This window comes from Harmonia axyridis, chromosome 5, assembly GCF_914767665.1.
Source record: "Harmonia axyridis chromosome 5, icHarAxyr1.1, whole genome shotgun sequence".
Taxonomy (NCBI): domain Eukaryota; kingdom Metazoa; phylum Arthropoda; class Insecta; order Coleoptera; family Coccinellidae; genus Harmonia; species Harmonia axyridis.
In genome coordinates, this window is record NC_059505.1 from 13,764,539 (window position 1) to 13,792,123 (window position 27,585).

At 34.0% G+C, this 27,585-nt stretch overlaps 2 protein-coding genes across 2 annotated transcripts; one reads left to right on the top strand and one right to left on the bottom strand.

Moving 5' to 3' along the window:
* The first annotated feature begins 310 nt into the window (after window positions 1-310).
* LOC123680061 (caspase-8-like) lies at window positions 311-27,517 on the top strand. Its single transcript, XM_045617723.1, has 8 exons — window positions 311-589; window positions 12,578-12,702; window positions 12,957-13,119; window positions 19,918-20,525; window positions 21,365-21,593; window positions 23,043-23,174; window positions 24,886-25,063; window positions 27,178-27,517. Exons 1-8 carry the CDS (start codon window positions 427-429, stop codon window positions 27,305-27,307), a joined length of 1,728 nt encoding a protein of 575 aa, XP_045473679.1. The 5' UTR covers window positions 311-426; the 3' UTR covers window positions 27,308-27,517.
* Window positions 15,745-19,545, bottom strand: LOC123680062. The gene is made up of 2 exons (XM_045617724.1): window positions 16,481-19,545; window positions 15,745-16,320 (listed from the first exon to the last, which is right to left on the bottom strand). The coding sequence occupies exon 1, from the start codon at window positions 17,669-17,671 to the stop codon at window positions 16,631-16,633; it is 1,041 nt and encodes a 346-aa protein (XP_045473680.1). The 5' UTR covers window positions 17,672-19,545; the 3' UTR covers window positions 15,745-16,320; window positions 16,481-16,630.
* Window positions 27,518-27,585: the final 68 nt, after the last annotated feature.

Sequence of the window (27,585 nt, forward strand, 5' to 3'; positions counted from 1 at the left end):
AATTACACAATATTTCTTGATTATACAAGTCAGAATCACCGTGAAACAACCCGGAACTCGATAAAGTACTGATTTAGTAGGTTGGTAATTCAGACTCGAGATGGCGTACAGATTTGTGCAATCTCCAATGGTCAATAATAATTATTAGAATTAGGTTCAAGAAGTAAATATTATTTTTGATGAATTCGATTATATCAGCTTTTTTATTCAAACTGAAAATGAACCATTTAGAAGGTGTCATCGATTCCCTATAAAGTACGTCTTCTGTGCCGTAGTGCATATCAAAAATAAATAAATGGTAGTCTAATCAACCGATAATCTATATTTGGTTATGTATATTTTCGTTGCCTGTGAATCACATAGCTTTTCAGGATTTCAGGTACTTGGATTTCCTTTAAATCCTTGACACAATTGAGTCGAGATATCATGCTAGAATTGTTTATCTTATTTGTTTGTTTAATTTTTATTCCGACTCTATTTTATATGAGACATATTAGGAATTCGCAAAGTGATTGTGATTCATCTGGTGAATCTTCCGAAAGTGAAGACGAAATGAAGTATATTCCAGATGAAGGGAAATCCATTCTAAGTAAGCGAAATACTTTTGATTCCTATTCTAACAATATCATGTTTCCTTTCTCCTTTTTGAAAACGATAATGATAACAATTGAATATGTTATATTTATTTATTCGTATTTCTTGAATTCGAGGAAATAATTTCTGTGTTTCTTTTTATCTTATCCATTCATTAAAAACCAAAGTCACAATAGGAACAGAAATAGATTAAATTTAGACACCACTAAGTTGAGGAATTTCAAAAGGAACATATCGAGATAATTGCTCACGTAAGTGAAATGATGAGCAGATTGGAGACAAGTTTTGCTAGCAGACAGGAAGTGATGTTGGTTTTGGTGGTGCTTTAACCTAGGTGGAAAATTGTCTGTTAGAGAAGTTTGAATTTAGTGTTAATATCATCAGAGATGACCTTGAAGTATTGAGAGAAAGCAATATTGATCTTTTTAGAATTGTCAGCATCGAAAAACCTTTCTAGTAACACAATTTTAGAGTTCAATCGTGTATGCAATGGTACTACGAAAGCACCTTCATGAAAAGAATAAAAATTGTGCCAACTGCCAAGATTATATCCTGTAATATTATAGAGTGGAAAATGGTGAAAACTTTAATCAAAGACTTAAAACAAACAATAAGATTTCATAGTTTAAGCTAGGGTCTGAATACCTTAATATTTAGAACGTTGTTACCAATCAGAAGCTAGGCACAAGAAATCATTGAGCCATTTTTAGTGAATAACCACTAATGATCACGGTTATTATTGGAATTGCCCTTTGTTTTGGCCCTTTAGGAATAACCCAAATAACCAACTTCCGTTTGAATACAGTATCATTAAGTCACAAACGGGTTGGCTTTGAACACTAACATCATTATTTATTATGGCCATCAATAAATTAAATTATCATAAGTGTCTCTCATGGGATATCTGTCCATTGTTGTTTCAGTTCTGAAAGTTATTGGTTTATAATATATATTATTATAACCACGATTATAAGGTGAGAATAACAAAATCAGTATTAGAAAATGACCTTAACCATTATTACTCAGGAAGGTTGATAATATTTTGGGGGAATCGAATCTACAGGTGAGTCTTTGACTTGTATCGGGTGTCCCAAATTCGTTGTCTAGTGAGGGGATCTCAGAACCTCTTTGAGCTAGAAAAAATTAATGGCACGTTTTTGGGCTCGATTTTTGAAAGAATTAATTTGGTGAAAACTGCAACCTCATAAATGCAACTGTTTTCAAGATATAAGAGAAAATTGGAAAATGGCGTGAAATGAAAAGTTCTCATAACTTCTTTATTATTGGTGCTATTAACATGAAACAAAAACATCCTACAGGCACTTTTTTTATCTAGAATCCATTGATGTTATAATTTATGTTATATTGCCATTAGTTTTGAAGTTATAATACAAATTTTTGTTTTTTTCAAATGTAAACCATAACAATTTCTATAACAAATAAAAAAATCGCTTAATTTTTGCCTTTCAAAAAAATATGAGATGGTATATAAATTTCTTATTAAACCATAAAAATCATCAAAAGTTTCAGTTTCACACGGTAAATGAACCACGTGCCTATCTATAATAGTCTGTGAATTTCATAAAATTAAAATATTCGGTGGCCACCAAGGTTTCCGGATTTAACATCAGCTGCTTTCCAGTTAGGTGCGTGTCACCCCGGGGCTCGGAGCACTAGAGCTAGTGTTTACTGGAACACTACAATACAAGTGCGCTTCGGTAGGCTTCGGAGCTGTACCGAGGAGCTCCTGAAGTTGGCTGGAAAGCACCTATTGTTAGATTTTTTCCTTTGGTCACATTTAAAGTTCAACATTTATCAATTTGAAAATGTTGAAAAAATCTAACAATATTAAGTCCCTTGGTTGATTTGCCGTGTGAAACTGAAACTTTTGATGATTTTTATAGTTTGTTAAGTAATATATATGTAAAGAAATTATATTTCTTCAATTCTAATCTTACCCCATAGATTGTGCTAATTTTTAACCACCATAGACAGAGTCTATGGTGCCAAGACCAGAGTTATGTTGGATATAATATCTTATGACAATTATTGTTACTAGGCAACATACCAAACAATATCAACAATATCATTTAGATCTTTCATTTCGAATTCATATAGAAAGGGAATTGTTTGGAAAAGAAACTCTAATTGTCGTTTCTTTGTTTTCAGGTATGTTGGCTAGTTAGGTGAACAATGTAATTGTATTATTATAATCTTTGTTTTCAGAGCAACGCAATAGTTTGATTTGATTCCCTTTCAACCTATAAGAATTTGTCTTATAAAAAACGACAATTCTAGTTGAAATAAAAAAAAATGGAACGGCTACGATTCGAATTTATGGTACAGGCGGCAACAGATGGAAAATCCAACATAATATGCATAACTTCTATAGAGACACCGGACGAACATATTTTTGAAATTCCAGACGAATTTAAGCAGGCAAGTAAACATACTGCCGTAGCATCTTTAGAAGTTTTTACGAAAATAAAAAATTCACTAGAAAAGAGGCGCCAAACACGAAGAGTGTGGATCACTTTGAATGAGGAGTTAAAAAATATTTATTTGGACGAAGGTGAAAATTTACAATTCGGTGATCAATATCTGGAAGAAATAACAGGAAAGGAAATACTCCCATACGGAAACACGACCAGCAATATGCCTGAAAAAAGAAATATGGGAAAAATTTCTGAAAAGTTTTTAAAGAATAAATTTTCCAATAAAACATCAAATGCTAACCAATTGATTAATGAATTCGAAAGTGAATGTAAAAGATTCGAAATTATAGAAAATGAAGAGAAAACTGAGATTCTCAAACATCTTTTAGAAAAACAGTGTTTAAATTGGTATAGTAGTAGGTTAATCGAATTGACGGTGAATTCTGAATGGATAAAATGGAGAGAAAACTTTTGTGAAATGTATGGAAATAAAGGTTGGTCACAAGTTAAATATGCATTCACATTCAAATTTCAAACTGGTTCATTACTAGAATATTCCACAAAAAAAAAAAAAACTATTACTAGAGGTCAACAAGTATATTGACGTCGAAACAATGATAAATATTATTGTAATGGGACTACCAGATGCTATAATAGATAAAATTGATAAAGAGAAGGTGAAATCAACAGCAAGTCTCTACAATGAAATTGGAAAACTTGAGACTGCGTAGTGAACAGAAAAAGCTTCAATAAAGAGAAACAAAAGGTCTACGATTATGTAGGAAAGAAAATGAAAAAACCATGTAACACCTGTGAAAATTTGAATGAAGGAATCCGGTTTCATCCTGAGGAAAAGTGCTGGTTCAAACAAACAAAAGAATATAGCCATGATGGAAACAACAGTAAGATTATAAATAATTCAGTAATAGATGGTGAACTCAAACATAATGATAAAAAAAACGAATAATAACACCATTAATAAAAGTCAAACTAGTTTTAAATTCACAGTTGGAGATATTTGGAAAATATGATTCAGGTTCGAATGTTTCCTAATTAATTCCAAATTAATAAAATTGAAAAGAAAAGAAGGCTATTCCTCCAAAAGTGATAATCTAATAACAATTAATGGTGTTAAAGAGACAATTGGTTTGACAACTATCAAAATAAAAATTTTCGATATTGAAAAAGAAGCTGATGTTTATATAATTGATGGAGAATACTTCAGATATGATTTTCTAATTTGGCTGGAAAGCACCTATTGTTAGATTTTTTCCTTTGGTCACATTTACAGATCAACATTTATCAATTTGAAAATGTTGAAAAAATCTAACAGTATTAAGTCCCTTGGTTGATTTGCCGTGTGAAACTGAAACTTTTGATGATTTTTATAGTTTGTTAAGTAATATAGTATAAGGAAAGGATAGTAAGCCAACCGCCATTTGACGGCAAGGAAATAGTCACCAGGGGTCGCTACTGTAGTTGGATTTGGATTTGGAGAAGTAACTCGATAATAGATAGCGCTGAATCATGAGCTATAGATGACGCAGAAATAATACGATAATTCATTCAGTGGGTTGGTTGAAAAGGGGTCGCATGACATTGCCAACAATTTTTATGTTATTATTGAGTTATCACAAATACACGCCACGGGCGTAAATGCTTATTACAGAGCAGAAAAAATATCAAAATATAGAAATCTTCTGACCACCCTATTTCAAATATTTTAGTTCTTCAAAATAACACCGATTTTTTCAGAGGGCTCCACTTTACGGACCAATTTTTGACAGTAAAATTCGAGTAAAACGTGAGTACAACTAGATGGAGCTCAACATCAATAAAATCGAAAAAAGCACTACACTGGCTTACTATCCTTTCCTTATACTATGGTAATATATATCATGTTATATATTTTTGAAAAGGAAAAAATTAAGCGATTTTATTTTACTATGTTAGACCGGGGACTTTTCAATTGGCCTGTATCGATGGAATTTATCGAAACTTGGGATGTTATTAACACATGCCGAGGTCGGGCCAAAGAGATATATTTCAACATTCCAGGATCGGACTCATTAATCCTCATTTAATGTATTCAGGTTAAAAATTTCACGTTGTACTTTGAATTTAAACTCATTGTTTGGATGTACAAAAATAGGATAAATTCATTTTGGTTAAGAAGTGAGGAATTGCCATGACAATACATGAATACATACTCAAATTGATGAATAGATCGAGAAGGATTCGTTTCATGGACTTCTCGATCTCCAGATCTTTACCCACTTGATTATTTATTAAGGGGGAAATTGAAGATATGGCTAATGCTGGACACATCCAGCCAAAGGACTAGTTAAGGAATAAAATATTTAATTAATTGTTGCGATATATTAAGAAGTAATGGCGATATGATTCAGAAGGCTATATCCAATCTGAAAATTCGATAAGAGAAATAAGCAAATGGTTTTCAATTTGAACAATTCTTCAAAAATTTTTTTTTATCTTGGCAACGTTCGAAATTTAAATCGGTAACTCTTATATGAAATGAAATGCACAACGATAATTAATTAATTTATTTATGTATTTATATCGTTTACAAAAGCCGAGGTATAACCTATGTGGCTCAAAACAAATGAAACAAAAGAAGGAACACCGAATGGCTGTAAAATGCAGATAAAAAGCAATAAAAATTCCTAAATATAAAAACAAAAATTATAAGACATGAATAAGATTCAAATTAATTTTGGCTTGTTCTACAACAGTTATCAAACCTGACCTTGAATTGGTTCACATTTGGTGCACACACAACACTACACGGTAGTTTGTTCCAAACATAGAAAACTGTTAGACAAATAGTGTCCATGTGAAACCGATCGAAATGCTTCTCTGGACAGCTTGTAGCGGTGTCCTCTCAGGTTCGTATTCGTGTTCAGACAAAATAGATGAGATAGGTCCACCCCGGAATACTCATGCAGAAACAACGGAGTAATAAGATCATCTCTCAAACTTCTTTGCTTGAAGGTAGTCACTTTTGAGGGTTTAAAGAAATGAGCCAATCAGTATACAGGGTGTTTCCTAAACATGCGGCAAAAATTCAGGGGGTTGTTCCTTGGACTATTTTAAGCACGTTTTGTCCTTGGATGATTTTTGAAAAACCTCTTTGTTTCGAAGATACAGGGCGAACAACATTTTTCATATTTTTAAAATTAATAATAGTTTAAATAAAAATTGACATACGGAGATCGCTGGATTGGAAGAGGTGGACCTCATTTATGGCCTGCTCGTTCCCCGGACTTAAACCCCTTAGATTATTTCCTATGGGGCCATCTAAAATCATTAGTTTATACCACTCCAGTAGAAAATGTGGAAGACTTGCGAAATCGGATCATTGCTGGGTGTAACTTAATAAGAAATGATCCTGGTGTTTTTGAAAGGGTTCGGCAGTCAATGAGGAGAAGATTGGATGCTTGTATGCTGGCTAGAGGTGGTCATTTTCAACAGTTTTTGTAGGTTGAGTTGATTTTTCATGTAATTTTTCATAATAAAATGTTATTATCTGAAATTTTGTTTACCCTATATCTTCGAAACAAATAGGTTTTTCAAAAATCATCAAAGGACAAAATATTCTTAGAATAGTCCAAGGAACAACCCCCTGAATTTTTGCCGCATGTTTAGGAAACACCCTGTATAGAATAACCGCCATCAACTCTTACTGAGAAACGACATTCGGAGACAAAAGATCGAATCCACTTCAGAATATGCCCTCTGACCCCAAGATGATCCAATTTTGCTAACAACCTACGGAATGCGATCTTATCAAACGCATGAGCGAAATCCAGGTAAATGATGTCTACTGGAGCCTTGGAATCCAGAGCAACGGTACGATCATCAAGGCAAAACAACAGGCTTGTGATAACCGAGCTACCGGAACAAAACCGTGCTGGTTAGGTGGGATAAGAGAATTGGCTAGAGCAAACTTCATTATTTCATCCACAACAATTCTTTCACAAATTTAAGCAACAACACTATTAACCGGGATTGGCCGATAATTATTGGCGTTGGTTTTAACCCCCTTTTTGAAGATTGGAGGTACAGAATCCTGCAACCCGGCAGAAGGAAGTCGGTGATCAGCACAAGAATTGGAATAAAGCATGGTCAAAGGTTCAGCCAAAGCAGTGGCACAGTTCTGCAAGATCACGGGTGAAATACCATAAGGACCAGGTGTTGAGGTAACCTTTAGATTCATAAAATGTCATTCCACCTGTTCAGAGGTGAAACAAATATTGGTGATCTCAGGGACAGATCTATTGCTTGGAATCCCATGAACCCTGGGTTTCCTCAGAATAAACTGCAGAAAAAAATATACCGTTGCCATATAGACTTTTTGTGGCGTATTTGATATTGCATTTCATGAGTGATCCAGGGCTTAGAAGGAAACACCGAAAAAGTCTTCTTAGAGATACTTTGTTAAATCCCGTCCCCAAGAACATCCAAAACAATTTCCCATGCATCATCAATCCCCTCCGCGATTGGAGATGAAAATCAGAGCTAATATGACAAACTGAATTCGATAGGTATTATTATCGAGAATGAAGTGAAGAATATTCAATACTTATCGCCGATGAAATAGTGATAACTCATTAATTATATTATAAATAGAACTACGTTAACCAAATGGAATGAAAAAAGTGAATTTATGCTAGTTTTTCTACTATAGCTCATTTCCAAAGTTAAAATGATAATCTTAAGGCTGGAAAAACTTTATTGGCATAGCTCATTATTAAAAATTTAAAATGGCTTTTATCTTTTCATCTAGACCGAATCGAAAAAATGGTGAAGGAAAAAAGTATTCATTTTGACCTCAAGAATCTACTGAACAAGTCAAAGACCCACCCTGTAGTTGTCATAACTACTACCTAATCTTTATTGAAAGCAGCATGACAATTCTGATTCATTCTGATGATTTCCAAACAATTACTTTCTCAAGATGGGTGTCTACACTTCTCCATCAGCACTAAGGACCTTCAACAAGAAGTTTAAGGTTATGTTAGAATTTCTGTTGAACTGTACGACTTGGTTCATCTTATTCATCTTGAACCTTTGTCGCAAAATATGTCATTCTCAATACTTCAGTTTATACATCAGTATGGACGTTTAAAACAACTATATTGGGACAATGTTTCGAAGCAGGTTTTTATTGTGAATTAATGATGGTCTCAAAGCTTTTCCCGAAAAATATAGAACTTACACTGAACAAGCATACAAACCAATATGACTTTCAGCCCACGACGGCCAGATCTTCGTTATTTCATAAAAGCTGAAAGTTTTTCTGTACATGTCCTCTACACAGGTGAAGACAACCAGCGACATAGAGTTTGGGTTATGGAAACTTTGGTTCACTACCTGTTACTAGGTAACAGGTAGTAAAAATAAAAAAAGTACACAAAACAAATGAAGAAGAGCCAAGAAGAATAGAGAATTGCTTAATGTCATCAAGCGTAGGAAGATATCTTATCTGGGCCATGTGATGAGGGGAAGTCGCTATCGAATTCTGCAATTGATAATCAGCGGTAAAATTGTAAGGTAAGAGGGGTGTAGGAAGAAGGCAAGCCTCCTGGCTCGGAAATATCCGAGAATGGACCGGAATAAGAAATGCAGGTCAACTTTTGCATATGGCACAGGATCGAGAAACATTCTCAATGGTGATCATCAACGTCGGACAAAACTGACAGGGCACATGAAAAAGGAGAATAAAATAGTACCTTGAATATATTGAAGTATAAAGCTCAATTTTTGTATTTTCTTTGGGATAACTTGAAAAAACTCGTCATTCATTGGCGGACACTTATGTCAGTTGCTACCAACTGCCAGACATCCCTAAATTTTTATAATTACAATTATTCTTTCGTTATAGTATGAAAGATAAATTTTTTATGTTTCTTGGGGACCTATAAAAAATTTGACCTCAATAGCCGGAAAGTTTTAATGGTTTTAGCATCTTGCCAGTCACATTGAAAGTCCGCTGACGGGTGTAGCAATTGTCATAAGTGTCCGGCAATGGATGACAAGTTTTCTTAAGTTATTCCGAAGAAAATATAAAAAAAATAAGCTTTCTATTTCGACGAATTTAAGGTACTATTTTATAGACCTTTACTACCTTTTTTTTAAATGGAGGGGAATCCACCTTATGGACAACCAACAAATCTTGACAAATGTAAAATACCTGTCGGCACCTGCTGGGTAGTGTAAGGGTACGGCCATGGTGAGCCGCTTCTCGCGTCTCGCTTTATCGCGTCTTGCTAGCGGGTAATAAACATACGAAGAAATGATCTGGTATGGACATAGTGCGCCTGCTCGCCCGCTTCCGAGTGCTCAGCCAGCTTCTTCTCGCTTTTACCGGAATGAATTACTAATTCTTTTCTCGCTTGCCGGTAAGCCCGCTCGATTGATTTCATAATGGAATTTGGACGTAGTAGTGAATAAATATCGATAGGATGGACATTAATAAAGAAATTTTGATTTCTAAAGTGTTTTTAAAGAGCGTGATATGGGATATTGTTATTTTATATTATTTTTTTTTACTTATTCAATATAATTTTTTTAAGAGAAAATTTGATGTTTCAATTACAAGAAATTCATCTACATCTTTCAGTCGGTGAAAATTATATGAGTCGATATATGGCAAATGAAATAAACAAATATACTCAGGGTACTGAACCAATGAAGAAAAATATGAAGAGAATTAGGGTAAATGCACTGGTTCTCGACCATTCCGTGATTTGAGATCAAATAATAATTAAAATATATCATGTAGTGCAAAATATTTTCGCGGTACGTGTTCTCGACCATTCTACCCTTCCAAGATAGTTTGCATAGTAGTGGTATAGGTCAAAGTTTTCGCGCTAAAAATTAGTTTATAATCGTCTTTCATAGAAAAGGGTTCTTTCTCGTCCTCTCTTAGAAAAGTGCTTTGTGATATATGACCAGAAAATAGTAATTATTTCTTATTTTAAATGAATTATGTGTGTATATTTTGTTCCATATCAACTATTAGATATATTTTCGAGTGTATTTCAATCAAAAAGCAAATAAATGTATATTTTTTTGTTCAATATTCGGCGGTCGCGAACTGGTATTGGAAAATTTGTACCTTTTATTTCTCGACCAAAGTGGTCGAGAACCAATATGTTACTTCAATAATTGTTTATTTCAACCGATATATTTCTGTTGGATCATTTTCATTTTTTTTTCGATACCCTGATTCATTTATATATCTACTTTCTGAATATTAGTTTGCCACCACCGAATTAACGTTGAAACACTTATTTCTACCCTTTATTTATTCGCGGTCGAGAACCAATTTGATTGTACTTAATTCTCGACCACTGGTGGTCGGTGTTTTATATTTTATTTACTCATTAGTTTCTTAATAGATATTAAGAGCAAAATAACCAAATAATGTTGTATGAGTTGCTATTTTGAAATATTTATAGAAAGTGGAAATTTTTGCAAAATAATTTTTTTTTACGTTCCGAGTGTTTCTTAATTGATTACCTCATCTGAAATCAATCTGAGTGATAGGTAGTGATGTCGATGGAACGGTACGAAAGTAAGTGCTAATCACTCATCTCGCTCTAAAGTTTTTTATAAAATTTTCAAGTGGAGCGGCCACTATTATTAGTGGTCGAAAAATAACACAAAAATGGTCGAGAACTCTGCGGCGTGGTCGAGAACCGAAGGTTATTGAGGTTTTCTATATGTTTTCACATTTCAAAGGTTAAATGCGGAAAGTACGCTTTAAATTATATGACAAATCATTTAAAACTCGCCAAAGAATCGATGAACACCAATACCATTAAAATTTGATAAGTTTATGTGTGAAAAAATCGTGCTCGAAATCGATGTTTCTGTTAACCACTGTTTTTTTAAACGATTTTCTATTAGATTCAAAATATACTTAAATGTCAATTCTTGCATGCGGAAATTTTCGAAAAATTTTTCTGGATGGGCCGTCAGCTGTGAAAACAAGGTATGATATTCACCAACTTTTTGGCGTGATCTATTTATTTCATGAACGTCAGTAGACCTTCCATGTTTTAGTTTCAAAGAAACATTATCACAAGCTATTAAGATAGCCAAAAGATCCTCACGGCATAAATTCATGATGAAAAATGAATTATGCTGCAGCGGCAAACACAACGAGACGTTTTGACGAGCGGTGCACTATGACCACCACCTGCTACAATCTAGCAGGTTCACCAGTCGCCGAGCGCTAGTCTAATCAGCCGCGATAAAGCGAGACGCTCACCATGGCCGTACCCTAATGCTCTACTGAACCCGTTGAGAAAAGTCAACCGTCAACCTTCCTCTTACGCGTTCAGCTTCAGTGCGGCCGGGTCACCAAGGGTTTGGTATTCTACGGCGTCCTGATTTGTGATTCGCTGTCCTGCTCTAATGAAGTTTTGGATAGGGTAGAAGCAAATCTATTCTGGTGGTAGAACCATTCAACAGGTAGCTTAAAAAAGTGTGAGCTCCCTCGTTCCGTGGTTTCCCCATAGCTGTGATTACGGAACTCAAGCCCGAGGTAGTTCCCCGCAGGGACTTGGTCGGCAAGCCTCCTCCCCTAGAACTTAATCAAAGTGAAAGGAGACGCCTCTTGACCCTGGTCTCGACCCAAGGGTCTTGCCACCTTTGGGAACTTGCACAGCTAACGCAAATCTTAAGTCCTCACAGCATATGAACAACCTTAGTTTGTGCGGGGAAATTATAAGGATGGGGGTTTTTAAAGGGTGTTCAATAGTTTTAACTGTGAGCAGTGGGGTTGCGCAGAGTACTAACATAATTTTTCGTTATTCTCGTTTCCTAAGATTCGAGGTCATTAAAGTCATAGTTACTCCTCGAATAGTGTACCGAGAATTACACTTGAGGTCCTAAACTGGCGCCTGCGGAAACATAAGTAGCCCCTATTTTACCACGTACTCACAGTCAAAAGCTGGCATCTTCTTGCTTCCTTCTCGTCCTCTTGTGTCTCGTTCTGCTAGACCTGTCAATTATTTCCTCCTACCTTTATGGCCTCTGTCTGGTCGGTTCTGCTCCTCTATCTCTTCTTTAGTGGACACCTTCTCTACTCGTGTTGCTCGTTCTACTAAAACCTGTCGATTGGAACGGTAGAGATTAGATCATGTTCTTAGGGGTAGGCAGGAATGTTGTGTTTTGGGAACATGGGATTTTTGAGGTATGGGGAATGAAGCAGGCTGGGATTAGCCACGCCACATACATTTTTTGGTCAGTCTTAGTTTCACTGTCTACTTCACAGCAGGCAGTTACAAACCTTTCCACCACGACAAGGTGCTGATCTCGGAAGAGTGTCCTTCACGACCTCTATCCTGCCAAAGAACCTTTACCTGTGTAGGGGAGATGCACAGAAAAACTTTCAGCTTTTATGAAATGTCGAAAGTCTGGCGGTCGTGGGCTCTTGCTCTATTTGGCAGTTTTTACTTTTATTACTCTACTTATTAGCTTTCAAAGAACATTCTTGATAACATTAAATTTTTTAGAGGCCGAAAGAAATTTGGACACCGACGCTGTGAATCCTGAAATAAGTCGTCCAGTTAAGTATTCAGTGGGTCTTAGTATATCAGATGTCAGAGAAATAGAAGAAAATCTAGACGATTACGAAAAGGTGAGTTGATTGAATATACTTAAAGATTAATTGTCCATTCAATTTGATATACAATCATTAGTTTTCTTTATATCCATTTTCAATACCTACGTACCGAACAAGTTTCAACTCTTATTGAAAGTTCACAAGAACTCGAAATTAATCAACTATGCAAAAAGCATATGAGCATTTATAAGCCAAGAACTTGATGAAATTTTAATGGAACAAATATCGATATTTCACCACCATTATTTGATTAGGTTCATTACTTACAGGTTTCATTGATATTTTTGTTAAGTGATTACTCTGATGATTGCCTCAATAGAATCGAATTATCGAAATGGGCGAAGAGAGAGATGTCAACATGCTCTTACTGGGAGGAAAAAATATGGGAAGCATTGACCATCATCAAAAATTTTCAAATTCCAAATAAGTATGGTTAGTACATTTATTATTATAACTTAGTGTTCTGTCTGCTTATTTTTGGGTAGACTAAATAAAATCAATTATCAAGCCGATTTATTCATTTTTTATAAAGAATGAGGAAAGCACTGGCGTGAAGTCAGGGGTTTTGAGAGTTTGCTCCAAACAGAGCCGGAACTAGGATTCAAGCGCCTGTGGCAAACTTTCAAAATGCGCCCTTGAAGAAATTCATTTTTCGATAAATACATGTTTTTCATAATTGACATTTATTGATTATATTTTATTCACAATAATCTCTAATATTTCTTAAAAGGCATTGAACAAAAACTCAAACAACAAAATTGATAGAAAACGATAAAAAAAGAGTTATTTATTCTCAAAATAATATACTTATGAATACAGAAGAATAACAGAAATCATCAATATATTCTTTGGAAAGGAATAAACTAAAACTTAACTCTTCTTGCTTTGGTTTCAGCGAAAACATCTATTATATCATCGTAAAATTCTAAACCACTAGCAAATCGATTTCTCTCTATTGATATAATTGCCAAATTGGCTAGCCTCTCCTGTCCAATCGAGGACCTTAAGTAAGTTTTCACTAATTTCAATTTACTAAACGACCGTTCACATGTTGCTGTAGTCACTGGCAACGTTAAGAATATCCTGAGAGCTGTGCGACAATTCACGCATTTTCTGAAGAATATCAAAAGCATTCACTTTGTCCAAGTCCGCAAACATTGCACATGTTTGAAATTTGAAGCTCTCTAATTCGTTGATGAATTCATACGGATCCAAATAGGAACTATATTTCAATGCCAAATTCGCAGCTTTCTTCTTCAATTCACCAAGTGAAGAGTCTTTTATAGATATTTCTTTCAGAAAATTGAAGTTTTCAGAAACTTCTGACAGCGCAGTAAATGTTTCTCCAAGTTACATCGATATGGAGACCCATACTTCAGACTATGTGTTGACAGGGAATGAATCTTGCGAATCTGTTGTTCTCTAAAATTCTAGTTTTGACACCTTTATATTTACCTGCCTCATTTCCAGTATTATCATAAGATTGGCCTCTAATATTTCCTATATCTAATCGATCTGTTTTCAGTTTTTCCTCGATCAGTTTAGCAGGAGCTTCTCCAGTATGTTCATTAGTTGTTATAAAACCGAGAAAACTCTTTTCAATACTAATAGTACACTTGTCGGAATCAATTTTCAACATATCTGCATATTTGAGTCATCTGTTCTAGATGTGATATATCTGGTGTACAGTCAAACAAAATTGAAAAATATGTGGCTTTCTGATGTATATTGGCTATAATGTGTTTCTTAATTTTTGTGGAAACCAAATGTATCAACTCATCTTGTATCTTATGAGAGAAATAAGAAATCTGATTCTTATTATGTGTCTCTATGTGATTTTTCATTATAGGGTCATAATGGCTCATAAGAGTTATAAGCTCAATTGTGCTCAAAAATTTTCCGCAATTCGGGTCTCCTATTTTTTCAGAAGTACCCCAAAGAGCATCATTATTCTTAAAGCACTGAAGAATCGCATCCATATTCATCCATGATCATTTTCTCCAAATGATCATCTATGAATCCGCCAATATTCAAACTGCGTTCAAAACTTCGCAATTTTATGTAGTTTTCCCTATGACTTAAAGAAACTTCATGACGGGGTAGTGATGGATTGAAATGTTGCCAGTCTCGATAGCCTGTAGTCCAAAAATCTTTTTTTCCAGAAAAGAGCAAGCAGGGAAAGCAAAATAAAGCATCCATCCTCTTACAATAAATAAGCCAGTTTTTGTGCAACCTATCTCCATTTGGCAAAATCTTCAGGAACCATTTTTATCAAAACGTCGATCACCGTCACTTGAAGGATAAAAGTCGATATCATCGCCTAATTCAGGTCCCCGTTGAATAAATATTTTTGTAATATTTTTCGTAATTTGCCATGTTGTAGGGTCATTGAAGTCAACTAGTTCAAGTGGTTCCTTAGTAACTCCTGATTCTTCGAAGGAATTTTCTTTGTCTGAATCGTCCGAAATAGAATAGTTCAGTTCTAATGGTTCTTCAGTACTTGAAGAAGTAGAAGGAATACTTTCTGCAACATGGGCGTCATTCGAGGAAATCACTTCTTGTCGGGACAATAACCGCTTCACTCTTGAAGTAACTTGAGATGTCACTTTTTTTGAGTTCTGATAATTTTTTATCTTCCGAAACTGTGATCCTGATAATTTTTTCGGAGGCATTTCATTTGGTTGTAACAAGCTAAGAATAAAAATCCTCATGAATAACATAACTTGGCGCCGAAAATTGGCTCGGACTCATTCAATAAGTCAAAGCTACCTGATTGAGAACTATTTTCATTTCCAGCACGAATAATAAACTTCCTTAACCTCTTCTCGAGACTACATTAATTGTGAGTTCTCGCAAGTCGTCAAAATGTCGGCTCACAAGACATTTATAATCAAGAGAAAATTGGCCAAAAAGCTAAAGCAAAATAGGCCTATTCCACAATGGATTCGCATGAGGACAGGAAATACCATTAGGTACAACGCTAAGAGGCGTCACTGGCGTAGAACTAAGCTCAAGTTGTAATCTGTTACATATGTAATTTTATTTCATTTTATAATTTCCAGGTCGATAAGACGGTAAAAGGTGAAATGCACCATATTACTCACCTGACTAGTGAAAACACGAGTACGAGGTACGAGTGTGCACTGTGAACGATACGATAAACGCCACACGCTGAACAAAATTCTGTTTTAGCAATATCTATCACGTGATCAGGTCTCCTAGCAACCGATTAGGATGGAATTACCGCAATTGTGCACCGAGTCGTGTTTCGCGCCATGTATCATTTTCTAGGATTTTGGCATTTACTTGAAGATTTTCATGTTCAGTTGTTCCGCCCTTCTATAGAAAACCTGTAACAGTCTTCGAAGGTTATCTTCTGATACCACGATAAGTACTGCGTCGTCGACATAGCATAATATGCTTATTTTGTGTCTTCCCATACGATATCCTAGTCCAGTTCTCTTTACGGCCTCAATCAATTCATCCATAATTGCGATGAATGATGATAAGACCTATGTATATTAATTCGGTGATCTTTAACAGGTTTCTAGGTCAGGGATTTATTCACAAAACCAACTTTCTGTAAAAAAGGCCAACTAGTTTCGACTTTATTTCAAAGTCTTCATCAGGGCTCTGAAATGGAACAACAAGAACTACAATCAAATACAGATGCACGAAATCACAACATTAAAAGTTAAAATCTTATTTTTAAAATCTTTACAAACATATAAATTCAGAAAGTGAGGAATTATGTTAGCAAAATATCGTGTTTTGACTAGAGTTGTCGACTTACATTTTCACTTTGTGTGGTTCCGTTGTCAATAATTAAAATGTTGGAAATGATAACAACTGCTTGCATAAAGGACTTTTTAAAAAACTGAGGTTAGCATATCAGTTGTTTATGGAGTGTGCGCGTTTAATCTTGGTTGGACAACAACTTCTATCAATCTTTCATTTTTCCTATTAAATAATAGTACGCGGTATTCAGATTTTCTATGTCCTTTCTCTTATGGATGGAATTTTTGTCCTGTTTTATGGATATCATCTCATGTAATAACCGTTTCTTTAAATTTATCTGCCTACCTAATATTCCTACTGAGCCCGGATCGAAATTAAATGAATGAAGGAGATTTCTTACGTGCTCCGCTAATGCATTATTATTTTCTTTTTTGTTCTTCAATGGATTGAGGATGTTAAGGGAGTCTCTTTTGTGTTCAGAAATTCGGTCCTTAAGGTACCGACCAGTTTGTCCTATATATGTGGCTGGACAGTCTTTGCAAGTTATTTTATAGATTATGTTACTGAGTAATTCTAGGGGGGTTGCACTCTTAGTTTTTGTGAAGAATTTTTTTATAGTATTATCAGATTTGAATGCTATATTGATGTTTAATTTGGTGAATATATTCTTGATTTGCTCTCCTAGATTTTCAACGTAAGTTACTTTGAAATACTTTTTGTTTTCCACTTCTTCTTGTGGTCTGTGGTGCTCAGGTTCTTTTCTGTTAAGAATTTTATTTATGAATTTAGCGGGATAGTTATTTTTTTCCAGAATTGATTTTATTTTAATAATATTTTGTTCGTGAAATTCGTTGTTAGAAAGTTTGAGAGCTCTATGTTTTAAATTATTAATGATGTTAATTTTCTGTGCCATATTGTGTTTTGAGTTGAAATTAAGTATTCTCCCGGAAAATGTTGGTTTTTGGTACCAGTCTGTTATTATCCTATTATTTCGTCTAATCAACAATGTATCTAAAAAAGGTAGTGTATTATCTCGTGATTCTAATTCAATAGTGAATTTTAAGCGGGGATGAATGCTATTGAATGCTGCAAGGATTTCATCCTTTTTATCGAAAGGAATACACGTGAAAATATCATCAACATATCTCTTGAAAAATGGTATCTCAAAACTCAATTTTTCAATGGCTGAATTCTGAACCTCCACCATAACTATGTCAGATGTAACCGGTGCCAAATTATTTCCCATACCCAGTCCAAAGATTTGTTTGAAATATGTGTCATTAAACACAAAATAACTATTTTCGATGCAAAAAGTGAAGAGTTGTAAAAAATCATTAATTGATAAAGTTGTATGAGGCTCAATTTTTTCCCAACTTTTTTTGATTATTATTGCTATTGTCAAGTCAAGTGGAACATTAGTATAGAGTGACACTACATCTAGTGAAATCAGTACGTAGTTGTCTAGAATTGTGACAGTTTTCAAATATTCTACCAACTCGAAGGAATTTCTCGTGTATCTATCGTCCTTCTCAAAAGCATGGTTCAAAAGTTGGGCTAAATATTTACTAAGGTTATATAAGGGGCTTTCGGTGTATGAGACAATTGGTCTTAATGGGTTATTTATCTTATGAATTTTAGGAAGAAATAGATCCTAGGACATAAACCATTAGTACATTTCAAGAGTTTGTAAGTGCTATCTCCAATCTTTTTATCCTTGTATAACTTTGATATAATTTTATTTAGTTTAGATTGAATAGTTTTGGTTGGATCATCATTAAGTTGGCAGTAGGTTGGGTTATCATTCAAAATATCTGAAGCTTTTTTGTCGTATTCTTCCTTGTATATGGCTACAGTTGTTTTACTTTTATCCGCTTTAGTAAGAATTATATTTTCGTTGGCTTTAAGGAACTGTTTTGAATCCTTAGTCTACTTCATCAATATGCTATTTAATTTGTCTGTGTTGTTGTTTTTTGATCTAATAAAATTAGTGATGGTATTGATCAAAGAATTGCGTGCTAAGTTGGTGTTATCTTCAACATAACATGAGGAAAGGATATATTCTATATCAATAATTATTTCTTTTAAGGGATGTATCGGACTTGAATACGGCAAATTGAACTTATCACCTAAGCTAAGCAAATATTTGATATTTGCTGGGAACTCTATATTTGTCAAATTCACGAACCATTTTTCCTCACTTTTCACATTATCACTAAAATTAAATGAGGCAGATTTCAAGTCTGAAAATTTTTTAATTTGTTTATTTTTTGTTTTAGAATATTCTCGTCACAAAAGTATTTCATTTTTTGTGATTAATACTTGCATTAATTCTTCAGGTAATTGATTAGCTAATTTAGATTTCAATTCAATAGCTTGTCTCTTAAGAACATTTAATTTCCAATGGATGATAGATATCTCCAATTCACTGATATGCTAACCTCAGTTTTTTAAAAAGTCCTTTATGCAAGCAGTTGTTATCATTTCCAACATTTTAATTATTGACAACGGAACCACACGAAGTGAAAATGTAAGTCGACAACTCTAGTCAAAACACGATATTTTGCTAACATGTTTCCTCACTTTCTGAATTTATATGTTTGTAAAGATTTTAAAAATAAGATTTTAACTTTTAATGTTGTAATTTCGTGCATCTGTATTTGATTGTAGTTCTTGTTGTTCCATTTCAGAGCCCTGATGAAGACTTCGAAATAAAGTCGAAACTAGTTGGCCTTTTTTTACAGAAAGTTGATTTTGTGAATAAATCCCTGACCTAGAAACCTGTTAAAGATCACCGAATCCATAATTGCGTTGAATAGCAGAGGGCTCAGGCTGTCACCTTGGAGAATGCCTCCAATTATTTATTACCGTTTATTTATTAACTATTCTACATTCATATATTCATCTGTGAATGTTCAAACTTCCAACGTTCCCATGTTGACAAACACACATCATCACAGTATCACAGACTTTAATCTTTGTTCGATATCCTTCGAAATATAACCATTTGATGAGAAGGCTTGTCTCAGGTGATTCAATTCCTCCTAGAGGAATTTTGCTCACATATTTACCGGGCTCTTTCTTCAAAGTCTTGATCATTCTTCGTTTATATTGTGGAAAGAGGGTAGAATTATGTTGGCAAGTTATCTGTCTGTGAGTTATAGACCCTGTCTCCTAGTTCTAAATTCCTTGTCACTTGGACGTATTATGGTATAGCGCTATCTACAAAGAAACTCAGAAGGTCAACTAGGACACAGGATCTACAGAAAACCAACTTGAACAGATACACAAGGATTCAAATCACCACCCACAATGAAAACGAGGAGTGATCAAGATACTTGTAGACAAAGCCCTACATATATGTGCCTTACTATCAAATGGTTACAGTTCGAAAGGAATCGAGCTACGATGTCAACTCGAGAGAAGAGAGCTCTGTTCGTAGGTAACAGTGTGTGTATTTACTTCAAAATGACTAACGAAAGCAATTCATTTCAGGTTTCTCCAAGGAAGAGCTCATCAGGGAATATTTCCCTTTCAGTTACTGCGTGTCAAAACATATCCCAAAATTCAAAAAAATATTATATTTAATTTGTGAAAATTTCAAAAAGGATGATGAAAATCGATTTATTCAACAATTAAGGAGGGATTTAAGAGCGAAAAGTCCGCATTTTCATGATTTTCCTCCAAACATGGAAATGGAAATGTATTTTTCCTTTCTTCTGAAAACTAAATATATATCGGAGAATAATACAAAAAATTGCATGAAAATAGCAAAGATGTTGGATCTTGAAATCATTTTCGATTTATTCGAACATATCAATAATATGAATGAAAATCGCATATATGGAAAGGAGGAACAGAAATCTAAAATTCACAAACAATTATCCAAAAGCAGTTCAAATATGTCATCCGATCAATTACAGATTGATGAGCAGGATATCTCATTAGCGAATAGTGAGTCTACTCAAGATAATTTTCCAGTTTTCAGAGGAGCTTCCCTCATAAATCCACCACCTGATCACTGTTATAAAATGAATGGTAATAAAATATGCTATATTATAAACCAAATGCATTTCTTCTCTGCACCTGAACCAGAATATCAGGTAAGTAAAATGTGAAGTGTCTGTCTCTTAAAGATGGCTTTTATTACAGGACATAATGTATCATATCCGTTTGAGTGAATGGATTTCCACTACGATATATAATATAAATTATATATGTTGTGGGAAGGGTCCTATTGAACAGTACGGTGGGCGATATGAATGCATATGTCACGATATAATATATAGGGTGAATTTTGTGAATTGAATCAGTAAAAAATATCTTACGGAAAAATGTTTCAAATGAAAGTTTTTGAGGGGGAAGCCTACTTATGCTAAAATTTCTTCTATTTCCTTCACCCTAGTGAGGTGGGCGTGGGTCAACTTTCAATTTCAAATGGGAATCCGTGTTTTTTATTGCAGATTCGTATAATCGAATATTTTTTTGTAACTAGAAAAAATGTAATAATGAACCAATTCATTGTATCTTCAATTCTACAATTTTTATTTTCTCTGCCTGTACATTTCAGAAGAGACTATTCTAATTTCAAATGCCATGGATTTGCTTCTACAACCATATAGGCAACTGTGACTCCGACTCTGGAGCACAAGTCTCCTTGATGCCACGCCTAAAGTAGGAAAAAAAAGCGATCTAATTGAATTTTCAATTATTTTTCGCGTATAGTAGGTTATATTTTATGTTGTTCGACTTGCCAACTTTTATGATTCTTTATATGTATGTTTAACGCCATGTTGACAACGAAGTTATCATCTACATCAAGTAAACTAAGGTTTCTAAAAATGGCAACACATAACTATTTCATGGACAAGTGTGTGGTAACTTTCCAGATACCTTTTCAGGTACTAGAGATTTCCATCGATGAATTTTTCGTTTGTTGCAGCATCTGTTACCGCCAAATATCGATAAGGATAAACTACACCCCAGATTAGGAAGTAAATTCGATTCGGACAGACTCAAATCTGTATTCGAGAAGAGAAATTTTAAAGTTTACATTGATGAAAATCTTTTTCATTGGAGAATGATCGAAGAACTGAAAAAAATGGTGGAGAGTATAGATAAAAATACCTGTTCCTGTTTCTTTGTGATAATTTTATCTCACGGTAACCAAGGTAAGCTAATTTATATTGTAATACTAAAGATAATAATAATGAATTATTCAAATATTTAGCTTTCTTTCGGATGTTTCTAGGACATCTTATATATTCTCAATATGGAATTCAAAATTATAATAAATATTCAACTGAGCGAGCCTAGTCAATCTCTCACTTCTCATTGCATTTCTTGAATCCGTTTTCAGTCTCTTGAGAGTAGAATAAGTTCTATCAGCGTGGCCGTCGATACTGTAACGTGCAAAATATTTTGCGTCTTATAAACATTTCATAGTTGAGAAGTATCCACCGATATTGTACTAATTTTTGATTCGGGAATTCTCGTTAATTTCTTCTTCCAAATCTTGAATTCACCTTCAAGGGTTATTCCGTTGCCTGTTCCTAAATCCATTTCATATAATTATGTTTTTTTTTTTAATCAGTCGAAGGGTCTTCACTCCGATAAATCAAACACGTGAATGATGATAACACAGACTGATGTTTGAGAAATTTGTTACTCAATCGTAAATTTTGAAGCTAGTTGTTTCTATTGCTTCGGAACCCTTTCCGAGACCCAAAAGCATGATTAATTATAAGTTATTTGTCAAATAGGCAATACATTTTAAATAAGAAAAATAAAACTTATGACAAACAAACTAAAATACCACAAAGTCAGAGACTGTCTGTGGCTTAAAAAAACATGGAAATTACAAAAATAATGGTCACTCTGAACATATACCCAATATCATCGAAAAAAACAACTAAAAAGATTAACACATATTGCGAAAATTGCAAAGAAAAAGCACCCCAAGAAGTTCATCTCTCAACCAGACGATGGATGTCATATCTGTTTCGCCCCATCAAAAACCCCTTCAATCTTCTCTCGAACATACCCAAACTACTTGAAAGCCTTAAATTGTTCGGCAAGTAGTTAAAAAACCGGGATAATGTATAAATAATTATTTATTTTGTATGACCGAGCAATCACAAGATTCGTAGGCAACTTCGTCGGCTTCAGGAAGTATTTTTGTGAGACGTGTTCAATTACTGAACTACTAACCGGTGGCAATAAAATTCGAATTTTATGGTTATGTTCGAGAAGCAACTCCCAAAAAATTCTCTCTATATTGAAGGTGCCAGTGGAAGCAACAAATGATGCTGGGTTATAACTAATAAACAAAAATCCATTAGAGACATAATGTTCTCTCTATAAACAAACTTTCTCTTAATTGTTGGTATTTTATTTGGGGGGGGGGGGGAGGTTGCAGCTCCAAAGAAACCCCCGCCCCTAGCTGCGCTAGTGTTCGTGTCATACTTATTTTTCATCTTGATAAAACCGTTATTACGATCAAGTTGGTCATTTAAGTGTTCAACTTCTTTTGCAAATACGCTAATGTGAAAGAAATTAATACAGTTTTCCTAATAATTTGTGGTATATTATATTTACATCATAATGTATTTCTTTTGTAGGAGTAGTATATGGTTCCAATAGCTGTTATGTAGAGATTTCCTCTATCATCAATACAATGGATAATAAGAAATTTTTTAAAATTCCAAAAATTCTCATTCTCCAAACATGCCAAGGACCAAATTTACAATATAGTAAGTACTTATCTTATTTCCTTTCTTTTTCGGCACCTATTCTTATTCGGGTAGATAGACTTTTCAAACTTAAGTGACTCATTATTGCGCAGGAGAAAAAATAGTGAGTTATAAAAAGTTTTTGAAAATTCCAAATCACAGATTATGTAACTCTTATTAATAACAGGCAATTGAAAAGTACCCGGTCTACCACAGTAAAACATATTTTTTTGGCAAATATCGATTTTATTATTCAACATAGTTGCCTACGAGGGCGATACAGCGATTATAGCGATCTTCCAACTTTTCGATACCATTTTTGTAGTACGATTTGTCTTTCGCTTTAAAATAGGCCTCAGTTTCGGCGATGACTTCTTCATTGGCGCTAAATTTCTTTCCAGCGAGCATTGTTTTGCTCGTTCTTTTGAGGTCTGAGAACAGGAAAAAGTCGCTGGGGGCCAGATCTGGCGAATACGGTGGATGCAGAAGCAATTCTAAGCCCAATTCTTGCAATTTTGCCATTGTCTTGAAAAAACAACCCCTTTTTTTCTTCAAATGGGGCCGTTTTTACGATATCATCCTTTAAACGATCCCATAACGCTATATAATAATCGCTGTTGATGGTCTGGCCTTTTTGGAATGAATATTATAATTTGTCATCCCAGAATACTTATGCCATAACCTTGCCAGCTGATTGTTGTGTTTTTCCTCGCTTTGGATTCGGTTCATCGTGTGCAGTCCACTCAGTTGACTGTCGATTGGACTCCGGAAAGAAATGATACAGCCATGTTTCATCTATTGTCATATATCGACACCAAAATTTAGGTTTATTGCACTTAAACAGTTTCTAACACTGCTCAGAATCATTAAAACGGTGTTGCTTTTGATCGATTGTGAGCTCGCGCGGCACCCATTTTGCACACAGCTTTCTCATGTACAAATATTCGTGAAGGATATGATGTACACGTTCAGATGATACTTTCACAATGTCTGCTATCTCGATCAACTTTACTTTACGGTCATTCAAAATTATTTTGTGAACTTTTTTTATTTTTTTTTCGTCGGTGACAGCCTCTTTTGGGCGTCCAGTACGTTCGCCGTCTTCGGTGCTCATTTCACCAAGTTGAAACTTAGCATACCAATCGATAATGTATAATTTTCCTAGTGCAGACACCAGGAACTCTTCATCAAGCCAAGATTCGATTTTGCTTCAACTGTAATTTTTCACTTCAAAAAGCAATATTTTATCAGCACATGGAATTGTCCTTTTTTTTTCATCTTTTTTCAAATAACAAAAGTAACTACACTCACAACGCAATATCTCACAAACAAATGGTCAGTCTGCTGTCAAATTTTGACACGTATCGTTTGAAGGTTGGTACTAACTAAGAATCATATGGATTTAATACTACCACCGCCATCTGTGCATCAGACCGGGTACTTTTCAATTGACCACAACATTCAAAATGGAATTCCACGGAGAATAATATTGAAATAATTTTTAAGAAATTATTGAACAACAATCGATTGTTAATCCATTCTTCAGGCACGCCTTGGAGTTTCAGAGAAAAATTTTCAATGATAAACTCACAAATGATTGAATTTTAGATCCAAACAGTTCAATAAATCAATTTTATTATTCATTTTATATTTAACTATTGGATTTTCGTATTTCGAGTGCTTAATACAAAGCATTAGATAAACCAAGAATTCCATTACTTTTTCTTTATAGTTGAGGAAAGTTTGACAACTGATGGTGATGAATCTTCAATTAATTCAGTCGATCCAAAAGCGCCGGATTTCCTTTTGTTTTCCTCAACAGTCCCTGGATTTGCTTCTATAAGGGACAAAAATAAAGGAACTTGGTTCATTCAGGATCTTTGTGACGAAATTGAAAAAACTGCAGATAAGTATGTTACAACACAGTTTATTTTTCGCTAGACTGTTACTATTTTCTTGTGAAAATTTTAATAATTTGCTGAAATTTAATGAAAATTGGTTTCTATAGAGCCCTAGGGCTCTAACAACAATATTCATTATCATGACATGACCAACGTGTTATAATCAAGAATATGGAAATAAAACTTTTATTGCTTGATTTCGAAATGGTTTATGTTTGAATATTGTAATAATTTTCATAGAAACTATAAGTCTGTGCAAGCAGGGTATGTATTTTGGGAGTTTAACGTAATTTCTTTAAACTGTACTGATACAAATATTTCGTTGAGTTATACAGGGTGTCCCGGGAATAATGCGACAAACGGATACCATGAATGAAGGTACTAACACAGTTAAACACATTCTCTTAGATTGTAAACAATATGAAAGTACGAGATCGCCTATTTGTCAGAAAAAAGCCTAAAAGAGATACTTTCGGAGGAAAATGCCACTATTGATGGCATTCCTTAGAGATATAGGTATTCTGAAAAAAATCTAGTCATTGACACTTTTGTGATATTTTTATTTATTTATTCGTTCGTTTTTTCCTATATATTGTCATTTACATTTATGTTCATACCGTACTAGTATACCAAAGATGTTTACCCTTGTGTATATTTAAATGTATGTATATATTTTTTTCACCCATTTGTGTATAAGTGTTTCTCTTTTGGAGTCTGAGATGAGCAAGAATGGTGCTAAATGGCCTATGATGCCTACGCACCAATAAATAAAATTTCTCTCTCTTGCCTTATAAAAGACATTTCATAGTTCAAGAAATCTTGAATTTATGGTAGAATCATTTCTAAAATTGCAGTTTTTTCACCCTTTTCAAATGCCTCACCTAATTTTTTCTCAAATTATTTAAGAAAACTTCTAATCAACAAGCTGGATGAAGAGTAGAACGAACACAGCAAATAAATTGGAAATATGTGAAATGTATTTTGGAAGTTCCACGTAATTTCTTTGAACTGTAATGATGGAACAAATATCTCGTTGAGTTATACAGGGTGTCCCGGGAAGAATGCGACAAACGGCATGTATGATGGTGACAAGCGGAGATTTAGAATTTTTTATCATGTATTAATTCTTTGTGGTTATGAAAACGATGAAAAATAATGATCCCAACGTACAGGATAATCCAATATTCACGAAAATAGAAAAAGTCTAAAATTTTCCTAGTCCAGATCTGATTTATTCAGTTCCAGAAATATTGAAGGAAGGCATTTGTGAAGGGTGACAAAACTTTAAAAATTGAAATTATTCGGTACATTAATTGACGAGTTATTGAACTAAAAAATTTTAAATCTTATGTTTAATGTTTATTGATCACCCTGTATAACCGTACCAAACCGAACCAAATGATGCTGGGTTATAAATATTAAACGAAAATCCGTTAGAGGCATAATGTTCTTTCCATTTAACACAGAACGTTGAAGCATTTTAGAACCAATTGAAACTGGAATCGTATTTGCGTTTTCTCCTGAAAAAACCCTCAATAAAGATCAACTGTTGTATGGAATATTACATTAGTTTGAAAGAAATAACGATTGAAAAATTAAATCGAATTTTTCTCATGATATGAAAATGTCATGCAGACATTCTATTACATTTTCATTTCACTTCTGAAATTTTATGTTCTGGATATTTGAATAATTATATAACTCATGTTTTGAAAAAACAATAGAATCCGTAAATTTCTCATAGTTACGGAGTTTTGATAAGTGGATATACCCTTGACGTGGTATAATCGTTTTGGTGTTTCGACTCCTGCCATATTGGGATCATTTTCATAGTAACATTCTTGGACGTTCGCCAAAAACGTAAAAGTCAAGCTCAGTGAGATGTCATTGAATTATATGAATGCAGTGCTTTGTTATTGAAATTATTCTTTATATAACCGTCACGAATACCAACTCGAGCATAGACAATATATTTCGATGATACGAACCTATTCACTGACATAGTTCGCGAAACAACACTCGAGTGGTGCGCGAACTACGTCTCTATGTTCTTTTGTTATTATAACTGATTCCTCTACTCAAATATGGACATAACCACAAATTATAAAATTTTATTTTTTCAGGGAACATTTTCTAGACATCTGTACAAATACAACTGGAAAGGTTGAAAGTCGTAAATGGGTGAAAGATGGTAGATCGCATTACCAAATTGCTTATACACGCCACACTTTTACGAAGAAATTGTATATATAGTTTTAATGTGTCAAAATGAAACTTTACCTTTATACCTAACAATATTTTATATTATGTTTTGTAATTGTATTTTATATAATGTGTTGCACAAGATTCATGCACTCCCTATATATCACCAAAATATAGAAAGTATATTTTCGGAAATTTAAATTGACTTATTTTGATAGGAAAGATAATGGAAAAATGCTGAATAAAAATTTATTTACAGAACTTCGTATTTTATTTCATTTAATTATTAATTCACCATTCACTCTTTCATTTTAAAATTTGTTTTTCTT

Excerpts from the sequence above, each read along its gene's own strand:
- LOC123680062 (XM_045617724.1), bottom strand. The coding sequence starts at position 17,671 with ATGGGAAATAATTTGGCACCGGTTACATCTGACATAGTTATGGTGGAG.
- LOC123680061 (XM_045617723.1), top strand. The coding sequence starts at position 427 with ATGCTAGAATTGTTTATCTTATTTGTTTGTTTAATTTTTATTCCGACT. Across the intron at positions 590-12,577 it reads TGAAGGGAAATCCATTCTAA|AGGCCGAAAGAAATTTGGAC; the intron begins GTAAGCGAAATA and ends TAAATTTTTTAG. Across the intron at positions 20,526-21,364 it reads CACCTGAACCAGAATATCAG|CATCTGTTACCGCCAAATAT; the intron begins GTAAGTAAAATG and ends CGTTTGTTGCAG.